General features: G+C 39.3%; 1 protein-coding gene and 1 long non-coding RNA gene across 7 annotated transcripts; one reads left to right on the top strand and one right to left on the bottom strand.

Moving 5' to 3' along the window:
* Nucleotides 1–357: 357 nt before the first annotated feature.
* ZBTB37 (zinc finger and BTB domain containing 37) lies at nucleotides 358–12,041 on the top strand. Of its 6 annotated transcripts, none has more exons than XR_002315426.2 (6): nucleotides 358–453; nucleotides 986–1,183; nucleotides 2,222–3,178; nucleotides 4,927–5,026; nucleotides 5,172–5,300; nucleotides 11,241–11,323. XR_002315426.2 is itself a non-coding variant. In XM_020902273.2 (6 exons), exons 3-5 carry the CDS (start codon nucleotides 2,256–2,258, stop codon nucleotides 7,217–7,219), a joined length of 1,050 nt encoding a protein of 349 aa, XP_020757932.1. In that variant the 5' UTR covers nucleotides 358–453; nucleotides 986–1,183; nucleotides 2,222–2,255; the 3' UTR covers nucleotides 7,220–7,268; nucleotides 11,241–11,327. The 6 variants fall into 6 exon arrangements, 5 of the variants coding, with proteins under 5 accessions (XP_020757932.1, XP_020757927.1, XP_020757928.1 ...); XM_020902273.2 differs by lacking the exon at nucleotides 5,172–5,300 and adding an exon at nucleotides 7,193–7,268 and having other exon boundaries at nucleotides 11,241–11,327; XM_020902268.2 differs by lacking the exon at nucleotides 5,172–5,300 and having other exon boundaries at nucleotides 11,241–12,041.
* Nucleotides 12,042–18,970: 6,929 nt separating this feature from the next.
* On the bottom strand, nucleotides 18,971–25,017 carry LOC110142873 (uncharacterized). Its single transcript, XR_002315427.2, has 2 exons — nucleotides 20,463–25,017; nucleotides 18,971–19,779 (listed from the first exon to the last, which is right to left on the bottom strand). It is a non-coding gene; the product is annotated as an uncharacterized lncRNA (long non-coding RNA).

The raw sequence follows: 25,017 nt of genomic DNA, 5'->3' as shown, positions 1-25,017 counted from the left end.
GAACAGCCGGCTCGCAGCCACAAAGGACCGAGATGGCGCCCAGGCGCCTGTATATAAGTATTCTGCGCCATGACGTCATGACGCACACTCTCCTCCAGAGACGGCTTCAGCTCCTCCCCCTCGGTCTCAGTTTCCTCCTCTTCTAGCCGCACCCCCGTCCCGTCCTCCAAGCCCGCCCCTCGGCCCCGCCCTCGGCCCCGCCCCACCTCACCGTTGTGGGCGTGGATACAGTTGCCCACGTGATGCAGGGTTCCCGCCCTCCTACAGACTGAGGAGGAGGGGAAGAGAGGGGAGGGGGCGCGAGAGACGGAAAGCGCTGGGGGAGGGGGAAGGGGGGCGGTATAAGGGTGAGTGATTTCCTTCCGGCACGTCGCCCGCTCCGGGGGAGGGGGTGGGGGGTTTCACTTCCGGGACGGTGTTCCGGCCCATTCCGGCCCATTTCCACCCCCGGAGGTAGGTGCTGCTCCTTGACTGGGCTCGGGCCCCACACGGTAGTCCCGCTGCCCTGCACTGGGGCCGCCTCGCCCGGTCTCCGCCGCAGCCTGCCCCTGGGGCGCTCAGCCACTTCCCTCCACCCCGCCTCAAGGAACCCGGAGACCTTCCACCCTCTTGGCCCCGGGCCGCGTCGAGCTGTGGGACCCGCCCCCTCGTGGGCCCCTCCCTCAGGACCCCGGGTTGGGCGGCCCCCTCCCCCATGGCAGCCCGACACACCCAGATACACACACCCACCTCTGGGCAGCTCCCCGCCCGCTTACGCCTTGCCGCCTGGACCGGGTCCCGGGGCGCCGCCCCCTTCCCGGTCCTCTACCCTCACCTGATTGCTCGCTCCCGATCCGCTCGCCTTCCTCTTCTCTCCGCCCCCGCTCCTCAGTGACATTACGCCCCTCTGCCTGTTCTCCGTTCCCCACGCTTCCCAATGCGGACTAAAGCCACTTGAGTACCGGAGTGGCCAACCCCATGCCGTTCCCGATTCTCCCTCTTGCAGCTCTCACCCCTCCAGTGCCGACGGTAGAAAAAGACCTTACTCCAGGGGCTTCCTCCTCACTGGGGAATTGCCGGAAAGAACAAACAAAAAAAGGCGCTGGTGTAGGCTCCAAAATAAACATCTGAATTCATGATGGCATCGACAGAGGCTCTTATTGGATTAAAAGTCTCAAAACAAACAAAAACGCTTTGGAAAAAGGTCAGATTGGCTAAAGTTGGTTCTTGAACGCAGTGTATACACTTCCCTATTTACTGATAAGTGTGTTGTGATTTCGGGCAATACTGTGAGCTTGTCAGAATAACTTACTGAACTTTCAGATCTTAGGTAACTACGTGTGCTCAAGTCAGTGTCTTTCTAATGGGATTTATACAAACTACTCTCAACTGGTGAAGATTATTGGATGCAGTTACAGGCTTATTGGTTCAGATGTTGTTTTAAAAACCTTTTAAAGTAAAATTATTGTCTATACATGGTAAATGCTGTTTTTCACCAGCTTTGGGCAACTAAACTATAGATTCAAAGTATCATTACCACCCTAAAAATTCCAACTTTGGATTTAGATACAGGCAGCTTTATCTACCCTTTCCTAATCCTGAGGGTGAACTTCTTCAAGTAATCTGCATTTTCGTCCTGACAAAACTTGGAGTTTTTCCTAACCTAGAGTTGGCCTCCAAGTGCTAAACCCAAAGTCTTTTTGTGCGGGCTCTTGACTCTTAGATACAATGGCTTATGTGGGATGTTGGTCACTTTGTAAAATAATAAACGTTAATTCATGCAGCAAGTAGTAAAATGTTCAGCGGGGTATTTGGTCGCCCACCTGTGTATAATTAAATTTATTCAGAAAGCTGTTTCATTATATTGTGTGCCAATACCTTATGATCAACATTTAGAAAATAAAAATTGTCACACTGGTTTTCTTTTATTCCCTCTATTCTGTTGAACTTCAGTTTTGATGTTACATAGCTTGTTAATAAGGAAAGTATGGGCATAACTTGAATTTTTAGAAGTCTAACAATCTTTTTTTTTTTAAACAATCTTTTTAGTTGTAATGGTATCTTGCTTTGAAACCTAACCTACTCAACCTGTTGATATTTCTTTTCCATATTTAAACATAAGGAAGGTATCTTTGTCTACTTGGAGATTTAGAAATTTCACTGAATAATATTTTTAAATAGGTTTGAATTGCAAAGGAGTGGTTATAATTACTGATGAGGGTTCCGTTTTCTCTCGCAGCAGGGTTGAATGCCTGCTTACACCCTCAGGCACGACCATGGAGAAAAGTGGGAACATACAACTGGAGATCCCTGACTTCAGCAACTCTGTCCTGAGCCATTTGAACCAGCTGCGCATGCAGGGCCGTCTCTGTGACATCGTGGTCAACGTGCAAGGACAAGCTTTTCGGGCTCACAAGGTGGTCCTGGCTGCCAGCTCCCCCTACTTCCGGGATCATATGTCCTTGAATGAGATGAGTACTGTCTCCATTTCAGTCATCAAGAACCCGACTGTTTTTGAACAGCTCCTTTCTTTCTGTTATACGGGGCGGATATGCCTGCAACTGGCGGATATCATCAGCTACCTGACCGCTGCCAGTTTTCTGCAGATGCAGCACATTATAGACAAATGTACCCAGATCCTGGAGGGCATTCATTTCAAAATTAACGTGGCTGAGGTTGAAGCCGAATTAAGTCAAACAAGGACCAAGCATGCAGAGGGACCTCCGGAGTCTCACAGAGTTACACCAAATCTAAACCGCTCCCTCAGCCCCCGACACAATACCCCCAAGGGAAACCGGCGAGGTCAGGTGAGTGCTGTCCTGGATATCCGGGAGCTCAGTCCTCCCGAGGAGTCCACCAGCCCGCAGATAATTGAACAGAGTTCTGATGTAGAGAGCCGGGAACCCATCCTTCGGATCAACCGAGCAGGACAGTGGTACGTGGAGACAGGGGTAGCAGACCGAGGAGCCCGGAGTGACGATGACGTTAGAGTCCTGGGAGCAGTACACATCAAAACGGAAAACCTAGAGGAGTGGCTTGGGCCCGAGAATCAGCCTTCCGGAGAAGACGGGAGTAGTGCAGAGGAGGTCACGGCCATGGTGATTGACACCACGGGCCATGGCTCTGTAGGACAGGAGAATTATTCTTTAGGATCCTCAGGAGCCAAGGTGGCTAGGCCAACAAGCAGTGAGATTGACAGGTAAGTTGTTTTGTTTGCCCATCTAGTGGCTTACTGTGTAGACATAGCTAAAGCAGGCCCTCTGTGACACGAAGAGCATCTTCCTTACTTGATGTTCTTCATCAGAATAAGTTTATGTTGGGGAAACTGAAAGTGTGCCAGAAGACTTGCATTCTAATTTTTTTAAAGCAGGAAGCTCCTAGTTCTGAAGTGTTCACAGTGTTGTGAGAACTATGGTAAAGTTAGACACTTCATGAATCAGAATAGCATCTGCAGTCACACTAGGATCAGTAATTGCCAGGGCCTCTTCGGAATTCCAGGAAGAGAGCTGATCATCAGCTGCCAATCTGACAGCATTGCCCTTTCTTGGTAGGTTCTCACACAGGTAGGTGGCCTCTGGGAGTTTCACTTTCCTTTGTAGCAGTTTACCTTTCTTTGTCTCCCCTTCTACCAGATTTGAGGAAGTATGGTACTAGCAGTGATGGTTCTTTTTAGCATAATCACAGTAATACCGAAGAAAAGCTTTTTGAGTGTTTTTCATTCTTTTTTTTCACTTGTCATTTGACTATATGTCTTCCGTTTTCTTTCAATGATGACAGCTGCTACCGTAAACCTGAGTTTCTTTTTTTCACCAGTGCTATTATGCCCTATGCCCTATTTTTCTCTTTCTAATACATTGCGATTGTTAGAATATTCTTTTGGGGGGAAGTAACAATAATTTTAACCTAAGTTGAAAGAAAGTCTTAAAGAGAGAAGTACTACCAACTTAGATTGGTAATATTCTTTTCCTTTCTTAAAAGTTTAAAATTGAGTGAATTAACAATGGTAACTAAAGAAGATATTCCTTTGGTTCACATCTGGTCTTGAGAGATAAATGTGTCATAAATTCAGAGAGTAAAAAAAGAAGAAAAAAACAAAATTCGGAGGGTATATACTGTATCTACTTCAGTTGGTCTTGGTTTAGTTATTTTCCTTCTTCTGTCCTTAATAGTTAAAATATTCTTGAGCCTAATACTTACTGTCACCTGTGTTAGCATTGTTGTCCCCCTGTTAGAACTGTATCAGAAACTAAATAGCTTTAAAGGCAAAGGTTTTTGATCTCCACGGTCTATATCAACAGCCTGAAATATATAGCAGATTAACATGGGACTTGGTGAAAGGATTAACCAAAAACCTAAAATTTACATAGAAGAAACAAAAGACCTAGTTTTAATTTATTCCTTTTTGGTCTTCTAGTACTTAACATAAGGATAGAAGCTTATGTTTAGCCTTAGCTTCACCAGATCATATGGTCTATCAGCTATGTCATTTTTTATTTCTTAAAAATTTAGTAGGGCAAACTTTTCTTATTTCATGCTGGTGTGCTAAGTCGCTTCAGTCATGTCCAACTGTGTATGACCCCCTGGACTGTAGCCTGCCAGGCTCCTCTGTCCATGGGATTCTCCAGGCAAGAATACTGGAGTGGGTTGCCATGCCCTCCTGCAGGGGACCTAGGGATCAAACCTGTGTATCTTTTTTTTTTTTTTTTTTTTAAACCTGTGTATCTTATGTCTCCTGCGTTGGCAGGCAGGTTCTTTACCACTGGCGCCACCTGAGAAGCCTTCTTACTGTATTCATGATTCTATACTGACTCCATGAAAGGACTTCTTAAAAGTCTGTTGTTCAATTTGTTCCCCCTTCCTAGACTATGAAGGAGGTAGATGTCACCAGTTTTTAAGCTCCTCGACACTACTTTCCTGTTAGTCCCCTTTGTGCTCCTCTTCCAACAGATTTAGCCCCTCTGGCAGTGTTGTTCCCTTGACGGAGAGACACAGAGCCAGAAGTGAGTCTCCTGGGAGAATGGATGAACCTAAGCAACCCACTTCCCAGGTATGTAGTGGATTTGAGATTGCTGTGGTGATTGAAGAAATTGCTACCTTGTGTGAACATAATATAATGAATAAGAGAGGAAAGATGTCTTGTTAAATACTGCATTTGATTACTTTTCTCTTTATTTTTGCTTGTGAGCATGCAGGAAATGCACTTTTGGTGTCAGCAGAGTTTGGGAAGTAGAAAAGGATAAGATTGTGGAACTCTTTCCTGATTATAGGAGCCAGTCTGTAGCCTAAGAGTAATAAAAATAACCTCTGAAAACTTCATGCAGGTAATTTAGCACCTGGGATGGAGAAAGTTTGATTTTGTACATATGTGGTTATAAGACTACATATTTACTAGTTTATAGGTATTGTGTATTTGTAAACAAATTGCTTATGCATTTTTATATCCTGCTTGCTTTTTAGTATGTTTGTATCCTTTCATTTATTTTCTTCCTAAATGTCTTGTTAGACTAAAATGTTTTAGAAAGGGTAGAAATGATGTCTTTAATTTGTGACTCCTTAGCAAATAGTATAAGTATAGTTGGTTGGTATTTTTGTTTATATTTTCTCACAGGTGTCTATCATTGAAGATTGGTTTTTAAAAAGTTGGTGAACTCAACAAGTAGGACACAATAAATTACAAACACTGTGGCCCTTTAAAAGGAAACACTGGTAGATTAAGATTGCATAGCTAATTTTTTATCTTCTGCACAATACTGATAGTATCTTTTTTAATTTTTATCTAAACCATTGGATGTTTATTATGTATATAGTGTAGTAACAGCAGCAAGACATTGTTATCAACTGTATCTATATGTATATTATCATGCTATTTGGTACCAGAAAAGGAATCGTAACCATTAAAAGAATTTTTTAGTCTTCGTAAGGTGTGAGAAAAAGTGTTTAAGAACTTGAAGGAAAAGTAAATTTACTCATATTTTTAGGGCTCTTTTTCTCCTCATCTCTCCAATAGAATGTGATGATTATGTGACCAAAACTATTGTAAAAACAAATACAGCAGCGAGACAGACCCTACAATTTAATGTGGGCATAAGACAGACTAACAAATACACAAAACACATACAGATAAGACTGCATAGACTTAAAAAAAAAAGACTATATAGACTTAAGTAATGGTGGTGTGGGAATAGGAGTGCTTAAAATACAGTTATAGGAATCAATATCCACTTAAGGAAAGTGTTATTCAGGAGTGTTTAAGTGTGGTTTTTAAAGTAATTAGAAAGAGATAATTTATTCCATATGTGAATAGGATAGGAATAAAACTTTGGAATTCTACAAGGGTATTTACCAGACTGAAACAGAAAGTACAGGTTGTAAAGAAATAGAAGGTAAGCAGTATTGTCTGTAATTGATATTAAGAGATGAGTTTAATATATGCCTTGACATGCATGAAAGTTTACTATGGTGAGTCTACTCACCAGTTATTGTTTTCTCACCATAGAGAACCAAAACAGGACATGACTTACAATATATTAAGAACAAGTTTTAATAAGCTTGAAGAGCTTATTGATTATAAGAGTGATTTGACTAGAAAAAACCAAGGTCACTCCTTTATTCTAAACATTCTATGGCTTTTTCCTTTTTCTACCCCAGGAAGGTTAAATACTTGGTCTGATTTTCTAAGTAATTTATAATCTGTCAAACCTGGCTTTTCCTACCATTTATCAGCATTAATCGTCCCAAACAGACAGACTCTGTGCCTCAGAACCACATCAGACTTCTGTCTCTGCCTCTTGAGTCGGGGATACTCACTCAGGCATCTGGGTCCACGCAAGGCTGGACTCCTAGTTCCATCTGTCCTAACTATCCCCTTTAATCTCCCCTTCTTAAACCACTATAGCATTTACACGTGGTACCGTATAATTTTTTCCTAATTCTCTACTGAGTCATATAAATGATTCTTTTCTGATTTACATTAATTTGTCTCCTAAATTGAAATCTCCTTGATAGCAGAGCCCACATTTTCTGATCTTAGTATCTCATGTTGTCTTATCAGGTGCCACTAAATGGGAGTTGTTTTACCTCTTAAGTAGTTCTGAGTAGCTAAAATTACTGAGTAGGGGCCCAATAAAGAGACAGCTGCTAAATTAAGTCCTCAGTTTTAGAGATCATTAAATAAAATTAAGAACTAATCAGGTGATTTTTGAATTCCCATCAGTTCTTTGAGTCTCTGATCAGTAACTGAAGATTTGGATTGTGGACAGCTGTGAAGCCCTTGTCAAGAATCTAGACTGGTATTTATTTTAGAAACTATGGGAAGCATCCATTTATATGGAATTTATTCATTGTATGGAATAATTCATTTAGAAAACACTTCTTGAACACCAGCTACATATCAGGGACTGTCGGGTTCTAGCATATTCAGCAATGTAGGATTGTCCCTGTGTGTAAAGAGTTTACAGTCTACTAGGGAATTGCCAAGTGGGGAAAGTGAAATGATCCACTTTTTATTAATTTGTTTATTTATGGCTGCACTGGGTCTTCATTATTGTGTGTTGCGACAAGCATAGGCTATTCGCTAGTTGCCGTGCTCGGACCTCGCATTGCCCCGCTCACTGCGCCCTCTAGGGCACTCAAGCTTCAGTAGTTGTAGCCTGTGGGCTCACTAGTTGTCGCATGAGGGCTTAGTTGCTCCAAGTCATGTGGAATCTTCCCAGACCATGATCAAACCTGTGTCCCATGCATTGGCAGGCAGATTCTTAACCACTGGGCCACCAGGGAAGTCTGATTCACCTCTTTGTGATAGAGACAACCATGTGGCAGCCATATTTGTCCTTTCTTCTTTTTAGAGTTCAGAGGAATAAAAACTACCAAAGATGCATTATTGCCTATGACAAAGACCAGTATACATTTTATGCTCATTTATTTTCTCTTTTATTGCATCTTTAGTGCAGTAATTTTTAGATGAAATTGATCCTAATGTGTGTGTTTTCTGACTATGGTTCGTGATAGATAACTAGAATAAATTTACTTTCTTTTTGTGGACAGTACTCCTATGACACTATTTTCCTTAAAGTTAAGCCTTTTTTTCTTTTTTTTAGGGAATTGGTACCCTCAAGATTATGAATAGTATTAGGAATTTTTGTAATGTTTTATAATAGCTAACATTGAGTTATGCTAAGTGCTTTAATGTATTAATTCATTCAGTGCTCATAGCATCTGCTCAAGGTAGATGCTATTATTATATTCATTTTACAAATGGAGAGGCTGATGCACAGAGTAGTTAAATAAGTTGTTCAAAATCAGATAATAAGTAGGATGCAGATTTGTTGTTTGCTTGTTCCTTTTTTGGGGGGTGGGGGTTGCGCTGGGTTTTCGTTGTGGTGCATGGACTTCTCTCACTGTGGTGCGGTGGCTCTGGAGCGTGCAGGACCAGTAGTTGAAGCATGCAGGCTTAGTTGCAGGATGTGGGATCTTAGTTCACTGACCAGGAATCGAACCCGGGTCCCCTGCACTGGAAGCATCGAGTCTTAGCCACTGTACCACCAGGGAAGTTCCCAGATTTAAACCCAGGTTCCAGCACCCTTAAATTGCTGTTAAGTATAATCAGAGGCCTTCAGGGATATCTCAAGGTATACTGTTATCACATTTGATTCTCACAAGAATACAATAGAATTGGCAAAACATACGCTAACTTTTTTATTTTATTATTTTATGGATGAGGAAACTAAGCCTCAGAGAAGTTGTTCTGTGCTTTGTGAGTGCTCATCCAGGACCTTTTAGTGGGATAATCCCTCATTCTTTATGTGAGTTCAGTATTGATTATCCAGTGAATTAGAGCAGAAATGTTATATGAAATAAATCGGAATCATCTAAAGCCTTACCAGTCCTTGCTTTTCTTTACATACTGCTTCCCAAACCTGCTGAGAACTGCCTCTCTTCTGTTGGAAATACTGAAGAGCACTATTGGCTAACAAATGTGAAAGGAGATAAAATGCACTTTTATAAGTTCAAGAAAAGGGTGTAAGATTAATTGGTAGATTCATCCTTCTCCAGTTAATCCAGAGTCAGCTTTTACATATTCTCCTCTTTGCATTGGTACTTTGCCTCTGCTGGATGTATGTGTTTTCCTCCTACATACTTTAACTGCTTATATATATTTGTGTATATGTATATATTTTTTGTTCAAAACATTATACATAAAACATATGTGTGTTACATATACATATACACACACACACACAATGACTTCAGAAGTCAACAGGATAAATCAGAAATTTATGAATAGGGATATTTTAATACAGAATTTTTAATGCAAAGCATTTATAAATGCAAGGTTTTTCAATTATTCATTCAAAAGAATTTAGTATTCCCTCTCCCTTCTAGCTTTCAGACAGGAGGAAGGCTTGTTTATTTCATATATTAAATACTTTCACTATTTAGATTATGTTCAGATTAGGTAAAACAAAATTAAGATTTTACTTAATTGATATTAAGGAATTACTGGGGGGGGGCTAGGTGTGATAGTGATATTTCAATTACATTAAGAGAAAAAGAATCCTCATCTCTTAAAAATACATACTAGAATATTTACGTATGAAATTATGCCTGAGATTTTCTTCAAAAAATAATGTGAAAAAGACAAATAGGTGAAGGTAAAGAAAACACAAAATTGTTCATGGGTTGAAATTGTTGGGTGATGAGGATTCAATATACTGTTGTGTCTAAAACTGAATAAAAAGTTTTAAACTATATATATTTCCTCTTCAATTAAAAAAAAAAATTACGGACTTCCCTAGTGGTCCATTAGTTAAGAATCTGCCTGCCAATGCAGGGGACATGGGTTCAATCCCTATTCCCTGAAGATCCCATGTGCCATGGAGAGACTAAGCCTGTATGCCACAACTACTGAAGCCCATATGCCTAGAGCCTGTACACCACAACAAAGAGCAGCCGCTGCTCGCCACAACTAGAAAAAGCCTGCACACAGCAATGAAGACCCAGCGAGCCATAAGTAAATAAATGAGATTTAAAAATTAAATCAGAAAAGGAAAGCATTTATTTTTCAATAACGTAAAGGCTTAGTTATCTAAGTAGCACCAGCAGAGTTTTAATGCTTTTACAGTAATTGCTTGTTTTGAATGTCTTAAGTAATTCTATTTCACAATGCAAGAAATGTAACTTAGTAGGGAGATACTTTATAAATTAAGAGAGATTGGAGTGAATTAGCAGGATCATTAGGAATATGTATTCCCCCTACTTCTCTTTGTTTTGTCTGTTTTTTGTTCACTTTTATCTTTCTGTTCAGAGGACAAAATCAGAAATCAGGTCTTGTACTTCTTTCTCTGTAGCACCTGTCATTGTATTTGTTAGACAGTAGCCAGTTGGTAAATACTTACTGGATATCAAATTGTGAAGAGGTTACAGGAAGGAATAACTAAGTTAGTAAATTCATATCTCAGTCTAGTTTCCCAATTCTTTTGCTAACTTTCTCTGAGGTCACTTAAACTTTGATCAGTCTTTAGAAAAAAGAAAATATGTTGATGCGGTACTAAAATATTTTGGGATAAAAAGGAATGCTGTCACCTACAAGTTACATACATTTTTATAAAGCTAGTTACTGCTGGGTTAAATTTTGGTATTAATGATAATGCCAAAAATATGATTTATAATGTACTTGCCATAGTGTATTCTGTACTCTCAGATATAATAGCCATTAGCCATGTCATGTGGCTATTTAAATTTTAATTAATTGAAAGCAATTAAAATGAAAAATTCAATTCCTCAGTCATGCTAGCATATTACACATGCTCAGTAGCCACACGTGTGTGATGACAACTGTATTAGATGGTGCAGATTATCAGATAGTTCCATCATCACAGAAAGTTCTATTGGACCAACCCTGCCAAAGTACCTACCTGGTTGTCTAGATTCTGATTGCAAATTAGAGTCCAAACGGATGTTAGGAGTGGGCTTAGATTCTCCTATGACCATAAATTAAATATTTAGCAGGAGGTTAATAAGTGTGAGGTTTTTCAGCCAGAAAGTAACTCGTTTGTCCTGTTCTTTTATGGTAATAGAGTAGAGTGGCCTCAATGTTCTAAAAAATTCCTATCTTAAAATCTTTACTTTTGGGTAGTAATTAATTCACTGTTTGGATCTCTGCTAAAAATCATTTAGCATAGAGACAAGTAAAAAATGATTTGATGTCTTTTACTGTATATCCTTAAATAGTCTCACTTGCTTGTTGTCCTCATCTGGTACAGGTAGAAGAGTCAGCAATGATGGGAGTAAGTGGCTATGTGGAGTATCTCCGAGAGCAGGAAGTATCTGAGCGGTGGTTCCGGTACAACCCCCGTCTCACCTGCATCTACTGTGCCAAATCTTTCAACCAGAAGGGGAGCCTGGACCGCCATATGCGCCTGCACATGGGGATCACTCCGTTTGTCTGCCGCATGTGTGGCAAGAAATATACCCGGAAAGATCAGCTGGAATACCACATCCGCAAGCACACAGGCAACAAGCCTTTTCACTGTCATGTTTGTGGCAAAAGTTTCCCCTTTCAGGCCATCTTGAATCAGCACTTTCGCAAAAACCACCCTGGCTGTATACCCCTGGAGGGGCCTCATAGCATCTCCCCTGAAACGACTGTCACATCTCGGGGACAAGCCGAGGAAGAATCACCTTCACAAGAAGAGACAGTTGCTTCTGGGGAAACTGCCCAGGGCTCTGTGTCCACTACTGGGCCAGATTGAAACAGCGAGGGGTAGAGGGCAGACCCTCTTCCCCTTTGGGCCATAAGTAACCAGCATCAGGGCCATGGACTGGTACTTAGATTCACGAAATGCCACATCACCAGATCAGAAGATGCTCCCAAGATGTTGCCAAACTAGAGCATCAGCAACATACACAAAAGCACTAGAGGCTCTTCCCCTCTTTCTTCCCACCTCACACTTGGAAAATAATCAAGCAAATCAACTTTCTAATTCAGGGATCAACAGCCTTGGTTTGTTAACTTTATAAAAGTTTTTTTAACAAAACCGTGATAAATGATCATTTCTCTACCAGTCATGTTTGAACACTGTTCTTTGGTCCATATCACCCTGGTGGCTGTCATTGCCCAGGTATAAAACACAAAGCAGGAGCCTTGGTCATCTGAACCAGCCAGCCATGAAAGAGAAGGAAGTCATCATGATGGTGATGATAAGGGGGAGTTTCTCTTCTTCCTTCCCTGCCAGAACTTGCAGTTTCATATTTCAAGGGAAAAAAAAAAAGAATCCTGGTAGTTCTTTTTGTTTTGGAAGGTTGGACTTAATCTTTGCCCAGGCAGGGCACCGGATACTTTGCCTGATTGTTTCACGTAAGCGGCCATCTTGGAGCAGTATTCTAATGGGCAGCATCATCTGAAGCACTTTAAGCACCTGCAAGTGAAATGAGCAGCGATATGTTTACAATAGGTATTCCTGCATTTGGGGGCTTGAGTGTTGTGTCGAGGAAGAAGGGAGCAAGGGAAGGAAGTGTTTTTGTTTCGCAGTTACTGAATATCAAACAACACAGAGCCAGCTGTGCTGCAACTTCCTGATCAGTGTTTGTAAGCCATAATGCTTGCATATCTTCGGGTGTTAAGAAATGGCTCTAGTCCAGATGGATAAACGTGTAAGGCTGACTACCAAAGTTTCATCTAGTCTCTTTGGCTCCTAGTTTCACATAACAGCAATATTATACATCAAAAATGTCACTTTACAGTGAAATGAGCCTGGATTCTATTTTTAAATTCACAGGTCTCCATATTTGATAACTTTTATATGACGTTTTAAACATTTTTTCTGCAATATTGTGGTTGTAGAAATTCAATACTATGGTTCTTACTGCAACCACGATTCCATTTCCTCCTGCATATGTGATAGTTTATATTTTCAGTCCAATAGAAGAACCTCACTAATCCATGTCTTGCGTCTGCAAACCTAGTAATTCATAAACCAACCGTTAGCAAATTGCTGGTGACTCCAAGAGCTTTGCTTTTTAATAATACACTACAGGGCATTTATCAGAAAACATCATGCACAATCATGTTGCAATAAATTGATCAAGGGGATCGATTTTGATCAGGTTTGGTTACTTAATCATTCCTAAGATTTTTGAAACTTCAAGGGACCTTTTTGTTAATTCTGGGTATTTCTGAGATTCTTAATCCAGCACCGAGAGTCAGAAAGAATTTACCAAACTTAGAGCTTCAGATGCCCTGTCTTGCATGCAGAGAATGAAGGAGGATCATTAAGGGATGCAGGCAAGTAGATGCTTACAAGTTACAGTGCAAATGGAAAGGAGAAAACTCTCTGGCTTCTCATAATTGATCATTGATTTCTTAGAGAGTATTTAAATACGTAGTGGTTTAGGAAATTGTTTTGGTACAGGGGCATAGATGATTGTAAAAGAGATTTGGGAGAGGGTTTGATCATGCCTGCACTGGTGGTGAGCCATTCATGAGAACATTAGTGAAGTGCCCCCTTCCTGAGAATGCTTTGGTTATGTGGAAAAGTGGGTAGGAAAGAATGGCCTTGCTTTGATGATCAGGAGTTAGAATGCAGAGGGTAACTCTTAAGCAATCTGAGACCTGTACATATATATACAGCTGTACCATATCACTAGTGAATGGTTCTTTTTCTCTTCTGGAAAAACAGAATGCGTCTTTTAACAGGAATGTAATGATGCTACTACTATTTGATTAGCGCCTACCCTTAAAAGTCATGTTGAAGCCATATTTTGTCTTCAGAAAACAGACTGTGGCATTCTCTTTAGTTGGGCAACAGCATGATAGGGTGAAAACTGCCACCTCAGGCCATCTTAGGGAGCAGCTGTGCTCTGTGGCATGGAAAAAGTGGAGCTGAAATTAGACTGAAATCTTTAAAGAAGCATTTCAGCTGGCAATCAAGGTTTTCGGTGGACAGATTCTGCCATTACTAAATAGGCAGGGAGGTGAGAGGTACAGAATATGCTGCTTTTAGAAGGACTGTTTAAGCCTACCAAAAAAATGTAAGTCCATCCTACTTTTGAGAAGAAGTATGCTGGAAAGTTCTGTATTGCTTTGTTAGTTTTTTAGATGTTATATGAGAAAATAGAGCTTTTAAAACTATTACCAAATTGTAAAAGTGAGGTGCAGTCATTTGTGTGAAGAGGAACTTCTGCAGCATTTGTCAGTACTCCATCCAGGGTGAGCAATAGACATTTTAAGTGAACTAGGGACTGTTTGATAGATGTGGAAATACTGTGAGGGTTTGATGGGTTACCCCCTCCTTTTTTATTCACTGCTAACAGGTTTTTGCTGTATCTATACTGTGAATAGAGTGTTTTTTGGTCATCTAGGACCACTTCAGCACAATCATGTTTGCTGGTTCTCTCCTCTTAATTGGCCTAGTGCAGAGCCATGAAATTCATGAAAACTCAAACCAGCCTAACTTTTAAACAGATTTAAGTTTCTGAAAACAATTTCTCCATTTTAGTTAGAAGAGATATTCTTCTTCTAAATAACTATCCAAGCTTCTTAATCCAGGCTCACTGTGACATGTCCTGGTTCTCAGCTAACATCCTTGTAGGGACCTAGGAGTTCGTGGCACTCTGTCTGCATTGATGAGTAGCTCTACACGCATGTGCACAGAGGATACCTCTCCTAAGGATGTACTGAATGGACTTCAGCTGATGCCCAAAACCCATTACCAAATTTTACCTTGCACATGTTACCTTGTGAAGGGAACAGTGTTAGCAGTGAGAGCTCAATCATCATTAAATACTCTAATGCCGTGAAATAGCAAACACTGGGACTGTTTTCATTTGTTGAGTGGCCCTTAATAGCAAAGGAGCTACCTACTATTCTCAGCAAAAGACGAGAGATGACATTATCTACTTTCACTCTAAAAGGTACCTTTTATTTCCTCTCTCAGAATTCTGATACCAGTTTAAAGTATGGCATTGGCATGAACAGTAATACTGTACTTTAGGCAGAAGGCTCTTTCTAATGACTTGTTCTCTCTTTACTCAGAACCGTATTTACCTCTGAACAGAGTTGAGTTTCTGTGAGTTGCAAACTACCCCCTAGTTATTCGCTATACCAGAGGGTCAAAGCTAGTCTTGAATACATAAACATAAATTAGTTCCTGAAGGATAAAGATTGGAAAACAAGGGAGATAGCAGTTAAGGGAAGTTTTTGGTATTTTTTTAGTGTTTCCAGTTCCCTCTATATCATTGAAACAGGGTTTTCCAAAGATGGCATGACAATAGAAATAAACCATTTTCCTACTAACTTCATAGTTGAAATCTGACCTTGATTGGAACTGGTTTGATAGAAGAGTGAAATAGTGAACTTCATCCTTAATAGCTGAATAGTCTTTGGTCAGGAAATAACTTTTAAAAGGTTTAGCTGTTTCTTAACACTAATTTTATTTTAACTGGTAAAAACATTTTGTTTGACTAGAATATCTAATTTAAAGAAATGAAAGCAATGAGCAATAGAAAGGAAATTAAGTTTGAACAAAGATAAAAAGTCTTAGTCATAGTGGAAAGGCACTTAATCAGGGAGGAGTTGGAATCTTGGAAGTTTTTATTTTTTCAGCTGTAACAGGCATGTGGATTTTTTTGTTTTGTTTTTTCTCTTCCTCAGATGTTCTCCTTATCTGTGTATTCATTCCATATTTTGCTCAGATGTTCTCCTTATCTGTGTATTCATTCCATATTTTGGTTGCCGAGATTTAGAAAAAGAACAAGTAGCAATTAAGTCAGGTAAATCCCTCCATTTGAGAGGATGCCCTACGGGGGCAAAGTATATCTCTAGGATTTAGGAATTAGATCAAGATTCAGCAAACCACAGTCCCCAAGCCAAATCCTGAGGTCACCTTTATGTATAAAGAAAGTGGTAGTGGAAGAAGCCACACCTATTCATTTAGGTATTATGGCTACTTTGTACAGTCATTGCAAAGTTGACAGAGACAGCATGGCCTGCTGTCTGGCTCTTGACAGAAAAGGTTGCCAAGTCCAGAATTATTAATAGATTCGAAAGAATTACACCATCCCCCTCAATTTGTCACTCTTGCCATTTTGCCTTTATAACAGGTTGATTGAGGTTTTAAGTTTGTACTGCCATGTATGCATCAGTTTCTTGAAAGAGGTTGCCATCTTTTTCTAGATCCTTGTCTCATTTATGCTCCTTCTTGAATCCCATTGCATTAAAACATTTAGAGCAGGCCTTATGATTTGTCCTTGCCTTTAAGGTAGATGGTAACCCACTCCAGTATTCTTGCCTGGAAAATCCCATGGACAGAGGAGCCTGGTAGGGCTGCAGTACATGGGGTCGCAAAGAGTCGGACATGACTGAGCGACTTTACTTACTTAAGGTAGATTAAGTTGAGGGTGGTAATTACAGATTTAAGAAAGTAATTTTTAAAAATAATTCCCATAAAAAAATAATAATTCCCATGAATGATAACGTACGGTTAAATGAATACCATGTTTAGAGAAAATACTGGGGAAGAGAGCTAATGTTTTTATAAGTAAATTTTGCCATTTCTCTAAGTTAACACGATGATGGCAAGAATGGATTTATTCCCACTAGTATTAAAATTAATTTCTGTTAAGAATAAGGGGTTTGATTCCTATCCAAAGTGCTGTTTTTCTAGATTAGAAACTACCCATTTCTTTACTATAAATCTTCATTTTAATTTACTCCAGTAAACTCACTCTGTTCTATATGGAGTAGTAAAAAGCCAAAATCTTCCTTTTTAGAAAAAAAGAAAAGAATATTTTAAAACTTAAAATATCTGAAGATTTAAAGTTCTTTTTAGAACTATCTCCCAATTTCTGTTATTGTTTGTAATTCTTCTCAATATATATTGGGACATTATATATTTGCTTTGTGAATGTTCATTCTTACTGTTCAATTAGTTTATTTATGCCAGATGTGGAAAAGTAAATGGAAAATGTTAGAATGATAATAAACGTAATTCCTTGGAAGAGGAAAGTATAATGGCTCCCCATCTGTAAACAATACATGGACTTCTGAATTAAATTTCTCTGGGCAAAGTGTTCTAGGCCATGCTCATACATTACAGTGAGTTTGAGTCTTACTTTGTTGTGATTTCTACCAACATATAAAGTTTGGATGAGTGACCTGACCGCATGCATATACAGCACCTCTTCACTATACATTTTATTCTTAAGGTTGCCTTTTTCTAAGTCGGAAATTAGGTTTTATATGTTATACCCTCCGAGTAATAGATAACCTTCATCTAGAAGGTTCCAGAATATTTGCATAGGTCAGATCTGCTTTGTCTTGGAGAACTTGTATTAATAATGAGTTCTTGCGATTTTGGAATGCTGTTTTCCTGGTTAATTTGGGATTCCAGTTAATCAAGGGTATAGGACTTGGGAAAGAAATTGTATTTAGGTAGTCCAGTGAATCATTTGCATATACCTCCATTTGAGGTCTTGGTAACAGATGTCATTTAAATAAGAATCTGTTGAAAATAATGGAGTTTGCCAAGCATTATGACTTCTTTGATAACTATTAGTCTTAATGTGGTTTTGCCTCCTTTGCTTTCTAGTGTCTTTCTGTTTTTCACTCTTATTATTAAGTGGTGCTTTTCCTAGGACCAGTCTTTTTACTTTCATTAAGTAACTTTTCTTGCTCAGGACAAACCAGAGTTGGATAGTTTCATACTTTCAAACCTGACTTAAATACATTCCAAAAGATGTAATTGTTGATAGGAACAGTGAAATCAAAACCTGCAAGATATCTGTATAGACTTTCTGGTTTTGTGTAGGCAGACTATCTTTTCCCTCAATTGTGAAAAACAGCAGTGACTTAGAAGGCAAGCATTGCCTGAAATATGCATTATGTTCACAGAGGGTACACATATAAATAAATTTCTTATCTTACATCTTCCCCGTTATCTGTATAATAAATACCTCTCATCGTAAGGTAATTAAGAAAGGTCCATTAGCTCAGATCGTGGAAGCTTTAAACACAAAGCTTAGTTAAGCAGTTAAGGGAGGGAAAACCACTTTTCTAATGCTTGCTTTTTTATGTTGACTCAGTAAGTCCTGTTAAGGAAACTAGAATTCACCACCCACTTAAGATATTTGTTCAGCATCTCATATGACCAACAGCACAATTTAATATACTGTGAATCTTAGAATCTGAATTAATCCATAGTGCCAGAAGTCAAAGTATGTATCTCATGGGGAAAGGTTTCCTATCCTGTGAAATCACTTATATGGCAGATAGCAAGAGGAGAATCTGTTCTATTAAGTACATTTTCGTTCCATTAACTGATTTTTGGTACCAGACAGTGTGCTTGAAATTTGTATAGCAAAACTGATTTTATACATAGTTTAGATATGGCTTCCTGTACTTGAGAGTACTAAACCCACTTGGTTAGAGGCTGGTATACCTGTTTAAAAGCCCTGAGGGTCAAAAAGAAGGGGATGGAATTAACCACACTAAGTGCTTTAGAGACATAACTGCAGTTAATTCTCAAAATAATCCTCTGAGGTAGTAACAGAAGTAGCTAAAAATTACTGACTTTGAATGTTAACTATGTGTTAAGCACAGTTTTATGTGCCTCACATTAATTAATTCTGCTACTCCTTATGATAAACACATTAGAGTAGATGCTGTTACTATCCTCACTTTAAAAAGAAACTGAAAAAAAAGAAAAGAAACTGAGACCCAGAGAGGTTGACCTAGACAGTCTTTCGCTAGACTTGACACTCTTAATGGACTGTGTTGGCCTTTAACAGGTATAATTATACCATATTTTATACCTATAATTATACCATATTTTATAGATGAGGAAACTGTTGAGCCTAAGATTACACAATCGATAAATTGCAGAGCCAATATTTACCAATCTGATTCCAAAGCCCAGACTATCTCCAGTACATCATGTTAACTGTTTACTTAACAGAGTTGTAGTGAACTAGAATATACCATAGCCAGTAACAGCACTGCTTTTAGGGAACTTTTAATTCAGGAATAAGTGATCGGAAGGTTTTTCCAAGAGATAATGCAGTTGACTTTGAGCAGATGTTGAATGGTGAACGTTTTCTGGGAATATTGCCCACCAATTTAGAGGAGTCCCCCCTTTGGTGGTTCTAATTGTGAACAACTGCTTGAGTTACTACTACCAAGGCAGAAATTGAAAGATAGCATTCCAGTTACCTGTCGCTATGTAATGAACTCTCTAAATCCCAGTGACCTAAAACAGCAACTGCTTTATATATTTCATAATGTTGTGAATCAGAAATTCGGGAAAGGCTTGTCTAGGCAGTTTCATGTTCCCTGTGGTGATGATTCAGGTCATCTGATAGTATTCAGCAGGTGATTGGACTGGTCAGGGTGTCCAAGGTGAGCTCACCATCCTGACACCTTGGTAGAGAGGACTGGAAAACTAGGCCCAGCAGGCCTCCTCCCCATCTCTGGAGCCTTGGGACCCTCCATCTGATCTTTCCATCAGAGTAGTCAAATTTAGGAGATGGCAGCTCAGGCCTCCCAAGTCTTCTTCAAGGCCAGGCCCAGAGCTTTCATAAGAGTCATCACCACACACTTGGTCAAAGAAGTCACTGGTCAGCCCAGATTCGAAGGGAGAGGAGATACCTTACCACTTGATGGAAGATGTGTCAAGGATTTGAGACCATCTTTAATCTGTTACAGGCAGCAGTAGGTGTTTTGGATTTGTCTTAACTTGTGTGTTCATTTAGATCAGTTGTTTGTGCCATAAGAAACCATTTCTTCTACTAGCCATGGGTTAGAAGAAGCTAGAAGGAGAATGAAACAAATACCTGGAACAGATTTCATTAGCTTCCCACCCCCAAGTTTCACTTAAAGCAAAATTTCCATGTTTTCTTTTGCGCAGTTTTCAAATTGTTGCATGTGCCCTGTTTTTTTTTTTTTTTTCCCCTGTGAAGCAACAGTAACTGTCGATTCTAAACCAGAAATAATCTACAGAGGGAGTAAAAACCTTGCTGTTACAGACCTTGGTTTATTAGAGATGTCAGCTGTAGTTCATTTTCAAATAGGCAAAAACTCCTGTGGTGTGGAAAATTCATATGGCTGCTAAATCTGTTTCAACAGGAGTTTCTATTAAGTGGCTAGATGGATTATATTTTTGACATAATTAAAAATTTTGCCTACATACACTGCATCTTTGTTCTGTGCTCAGTCTCTCAGTTATGTCCAACTCTTCAAAACAACCCTTTGGACTGTAGCCCACCAGGCTCCTCTGTCCATAGGGATTCTCCAGGCCAGAATAACTGGAGTGGGTTGCCATTTCCTCCTCCAGGGGATCTTCCCGACCCAGGGATCGAACCCTCATCTGTGTCTCCTGCACTGGCAGGCAGATTCTTTACCGCTGAGCCACGGGAGAAGCACCCTACCTATCTTTCCTGCCACCTCCGGCACAAATTTGTGCTGGAGAAGAGGTTCATTCCATTTATATTACCTTCCATTTTGGAAACTCTGTTGCTCCATTTGATAGTTGTTAATCCTTTAAAATTATCAGTTGCTACTGGTTTCTGTTGACTGAAATGACAGATCATTTAAGTGTTATGAGTTGGGGTTAGATTTGTCAAGTTTAGGATGCTTTACCTCCTGCTGGCTTATAAAAGGACTTTTATTGCTTTCAGAAGAAATAAGGGCAAAGAATAAATTCTGTTGGAAAAATGATCATCCCCAAATCATCTTTTTAAGAAGAAAGGTTTGGTGTTATCTATCCATTCCATCTGCAGTGGTTTCTTAGAGAATTAGTTGTGAGGGCTTCTTTTTGGTCTATCCCAATTAGATCATGTAGTTGAAGGGATCTCTGTTCTCGGGTCAGGCCTCAGGAATTACAAATACAGGAAATAAAAGGGGTACTCAGGGCTGAAAACTTTAAATTAATTTAGGACTCTAGAAGATCCTGGGAAAGGAAAAAAGGACTTGGGCATTTGTGGTTGAATAACCAGGTATGGAATGTTTGAGTCATTTAGGCATCCGTATTAATTAGATTTTATCATACAATGATTGGGGCAAATTTTGATGAATAAAAATCACTGAGCCTTAACATTTTCCACTCTGCTGTACCTCAAAGTCTGCCCATTGTGACAGAGAAAACCTTTGAAAATATATTCCAAGGGAATGAAAAATTGATTCTAGGTACTTTTGCTGTAAGCATCTTCGCCATAGACATCTCTGCTGCAGGCATTTTTCACCTTAATTACTAATTCACTGCAAGGCAATTTTCCCGTAAAAGATAAAATAGTAAAAAATAAAAGAGGGATATTAAAGAGGACATAATGAAACATGATAAATGAATGACAGTTTTTTTTAAAAACTTGAAAGCAAATTACAAAATATTTGAATACATCTAAAATGTGTGTAGTTCATGGCAATTCTGCACAAATAACTGATTTTCATGTTTTGTGTGTTGTACCTAAGCAGTTGTCTTCCAGGTCTTTCATTCTTAGTATTGAGTATTTTGATTATCTCCTCATCAGCATTGTGCATTTTCTTTTTTCTTAAACTTCTTCCTTCATTGAGAGAGGTGTCAGTTTCCAAATAACCAGGATGCATGTTCGTAACCATGCTTTGTATCACATCGTGAAAGCCTCTCCACTATTGTTTGTTCTTGGCATCTTGTCATATGTCTGTTCATACTTTCCATAGTTGTATAGGAAATGTGGGTTCAGCTCTGCACCTTTGAGACTTTTGGCCTATTTATCCTCCAGTGTAGTTTGTTTCAAAATAAGAAACCACCTCATGGGGCCAGTCATCATTATCTGTCAGTTCATTAAAACCATCAGTAATGTCACTAACTGGGAGACATGCCTGTCAAGACCAAACTATCAAAGCAAAAACTGTTATCCAGTTATTTTATCTTTTGTGACAAAATTGTCTTATGGCCAATTAGTCATGGTGCAAAAATGTTTGCAGCAAAGAAGCTCATAGCAAAAATACTGGTTACTTGAAAAATCTTTGATAATCTATGAAGATGCCTCTCGTTCAGTGTCTTATAGCCCTTTGGGCCCTCCTCTAGATTCTCTGACTCTTAAATTTGAAATTATCTGGTGGTTGCACGAAAACTAAGTACAGTTGACTCTTGAACAATGTGGGAGTTAGGGTGCAACCCTCTGCAAGTGGAAAATCCGCCTATATTCTAATAATTGGGCCTCTGTTTCTGAGGTTCCTCTGTATCTGGGGATTCAACCAACTGCTGGAGGTGTAGTAATGTAGCATTTACTATTGAAAAAAACCTGGGTATAAGTGGACTCGTGCAGTTCAAACCTATGTTGGTCAAGGGTCCACTGTACTATGGTCTCAAGTTGAAAAAGAGGACAAAGAAGAAAGGGAACCTGTAGATTGACAAAATACTTATTTTTTCTTTTCAGCATCATAAGTCTAAACCATTAAAGCTAATAACAACTACCTGAGAAATTCCTGTGGTTTAGATTTCTGCATTTAGCACATCTTAAAGCAGATGTTTTTGACATATTTGAAGATGATCTACTGAGTTTCCTGTAAATTAACAGAATCCTAACTAGTGGTTCTTAAAGAGCCATTGCAAAAACAGAATTACAACACAGGGAACAAAGCTTAAAATGTGTTTCCTCTGGAAGCCAAGATGATAAAGCAGGGGTCACTAAGAGTGTGGCTGAAATCCACTTTGAGAATGGCTATCAGTCAGATAGCAAAGATATGTAAAATTTATATGGTATTTGCTATTTTTACAAAAATTATTTTAAATCATGTAACTTGAAAAGTGAGCCTGTTTTCTTTTTGGAAAAGTGGGCCAATAAAAATAACACTAATATAATTCAATTGTATATGCATGTGCATTGAACAGAGTGGTATACTAAAGATAGTTCATGCAAATAACTTTTGTGGGAAGTTTGGCTATTTTCTTAATATCTTTTTTTCATAAATGTATGTTTATAAATATATTTACTCATCCACTATAACCTTGGTAGCTTTAGAAGCATTTTGTTAGCTGTATCATTGATTATAAAAATCAATTTCTTGGCATAGTAGGCTATGAGAGCTTTTAGTTGCTTTGTTTGTATTTTGGCTAAGAAAATTATTTCTCGCACTTTGTATTTATAAAGATGTTATAACACTTTGCACCCACTTAGTGCAGCTGTTCTTTAGCGACGAAAGATGTAGGCGTTAAAGTGAAATGTATGTTTAGAAGCCCGGCAAAAGGAGGGCTCTCAAAAGAACAAATTTGGCTTGAATCTACCAGAGAAAAGCTGGGGGTTAATATAAAATTTAGGTTGAAAATATCTGTTGGAATAGGTGTGCAGTCACTGCAAGTTGCAATATCATTATGAATTGCCCGCTATATGTATGTGATTTTATGCATGTGTGTGAGAAAAAGATGTCTGATGAAGGCAGATAAGTTAGTGTAGAAAATTCTACCTCCCATTAAAGACAATATTCCAAGTTTGCCCTGTAGCCCCTTACGCAGGAGGCTGGATTCCTCAGCCACTGTCCACCTCATTCTCTTTTGTACTCGCTTTAGCTCCTCTACCTCTGAGCACTTGGCTGCAGACAGTGTAGCTTTCTGTAGCAAGCACAGGAAAGCCAGACCCGAAATAGGCCGCAGTATCTCACTTCTCAATGTCATCTTCACTTGTAAATGTTTGGTTTTGGTGCCCAAATCAGTGTCAGAACACTTGGGTTTAGTGCTTTTATCCACTGGCCTCTGTTTGGCAAGAGTAGCCCCTGGAAGTGGAGTTTTTCTGCTGTTTTTAAAGATGCACTCAATTCCTTTTAATGATGTGAAAATTTTGTTTGAATCCTGAGCTTTTTTTTATTTTTTAATTGCCATTTGCAGCCCATTTTGGGGACTGGACTATCAACCATATTTTCCTGATGTTGAGCCTTCTGCCAGTATCTTGACATGCAGTTTTGCATGACCTGGATTTTTGGATGACCTATTTTGCTTTTAGACACTCTGAAATTCTTCTCTTTATAATGCCAAGAATGTTATAATAGTTAGGATGGCCTATTGTGGGTGTCAGGAAGCTCAGTTTCGGTAGTAAATGCCACTAGGCAGACCACCTAATCTTTAAATGCAGTTGGAGCATTCAGCTGATTTGCTGTTGGGGGCACACTAGTCCACTGAGCCAAATCAGGTTACTAGCTTTTGAACATTTGTTACAGTTGAGAAAGGACTTTTGGGCCTTTCAGAAATATCCCAGAATGCTTTCCAGCTTTTCATCCAAAGGCACTGGTTAGAACGGCTGGTTGTGAGGTCCAAACAGGGACTCGCACTGGTTAGAAGTGAAAATGAGAAGAGTGATCCATTTGCAGACTTTTGAGAGTTTCACATCCATGTTTTAGGTACTAACTGATAAGTGTTTACTTTCCTGTTGACTGGATAGGGCAAGTGACAGTACTGACAGTGTGAAATTCCAAATTCAATAAGCAGTACTCATTGGTGACGACTGATGTATTAGTCGTCTAATAGTAACCTTCATCTGTGTAACAGTATGAATTCTGTAAGGAGATGAGATACCAAAATCGTGTGAATCTATTCACCACGACTATCTTTTTTCTAACTATAGAATAATTGTCAGCCTATAAGCCATGCTACTAAAAACCTAGACTCAGGAATTAACTCCTGCTTAGGAAAATTCTTCCTTCTGGCTTATCTTTTATTTGTGCCCAGAGTCTTGGCCTAGACCTGTCCCCAGCTGTTTTGCTACAAACACACACTTAAGGTGCAGTCTTAACCTAAGTCAGTAATACACTGTCAGCCATGCAGTCTGTTTTACAGCCAAAGTGATTTATTGAAATGCAAAACAAAAAAAGTGAGAGATGCCTAGTTCATTTCTTGGAGGCATGTTGAATCAATCTATGAATCTGGGAGGAAGCATAGAGTCTTATCTTCTGTCTGGCTTGGGTGAACAGTGACTTGAATGCTTTCTGTTAAAATACTACAGAGCTAGTTGACCTTGACAAGTAGTTCTCAATTTTGGCTGCACATTAGAATCACCTGGGGCTTTTACGTCTGGGGT

Source organism: Odocoileus virginianus, chromosome 11 (genome assembly GCF_023699985.2).
Source record: "Odocoileus virginianus isolate 20LAN1187 ecotype Illinois chromosome 11, Ovbor_1.2, whole genome shotgun sequence".
NCBI classification, from domain to species: Eukaryota; Metazoa; Chordata; class Mammalia; order Artiodactyla; family Cervidae; genus Odocoileus; species Odocoileus virginianus.
This window is presented reverse-complemented; position numbering and strand designations above follow the sequence as displayed.

Excerpts from the sequence above, each read along its gene's own strand:
- ZBTB37 (XM_020902268.2), top strand. The coding sequence starts at position 2,256 with ATGGAGAAAAGTGGGAACATACAACTGGAGATCCCTGACTTCAGCAAC. Across the intron at positions 3,179-4,926 it reads ACAAGCAGTGAGATTGACAG|ATTTAGCCCCTCTGGCAGTG; the intron begins GTAAGTTGTTTT and ends CTCTTCCAACAG. Across the intron at positions 5,027-11,240 it reads CTAAGCAACCCACTTCCCAG|GTAGAAGAGTCAGCAATGAT; the intron begins GTATGTAGTGGA and ends CATCTGGTACAG.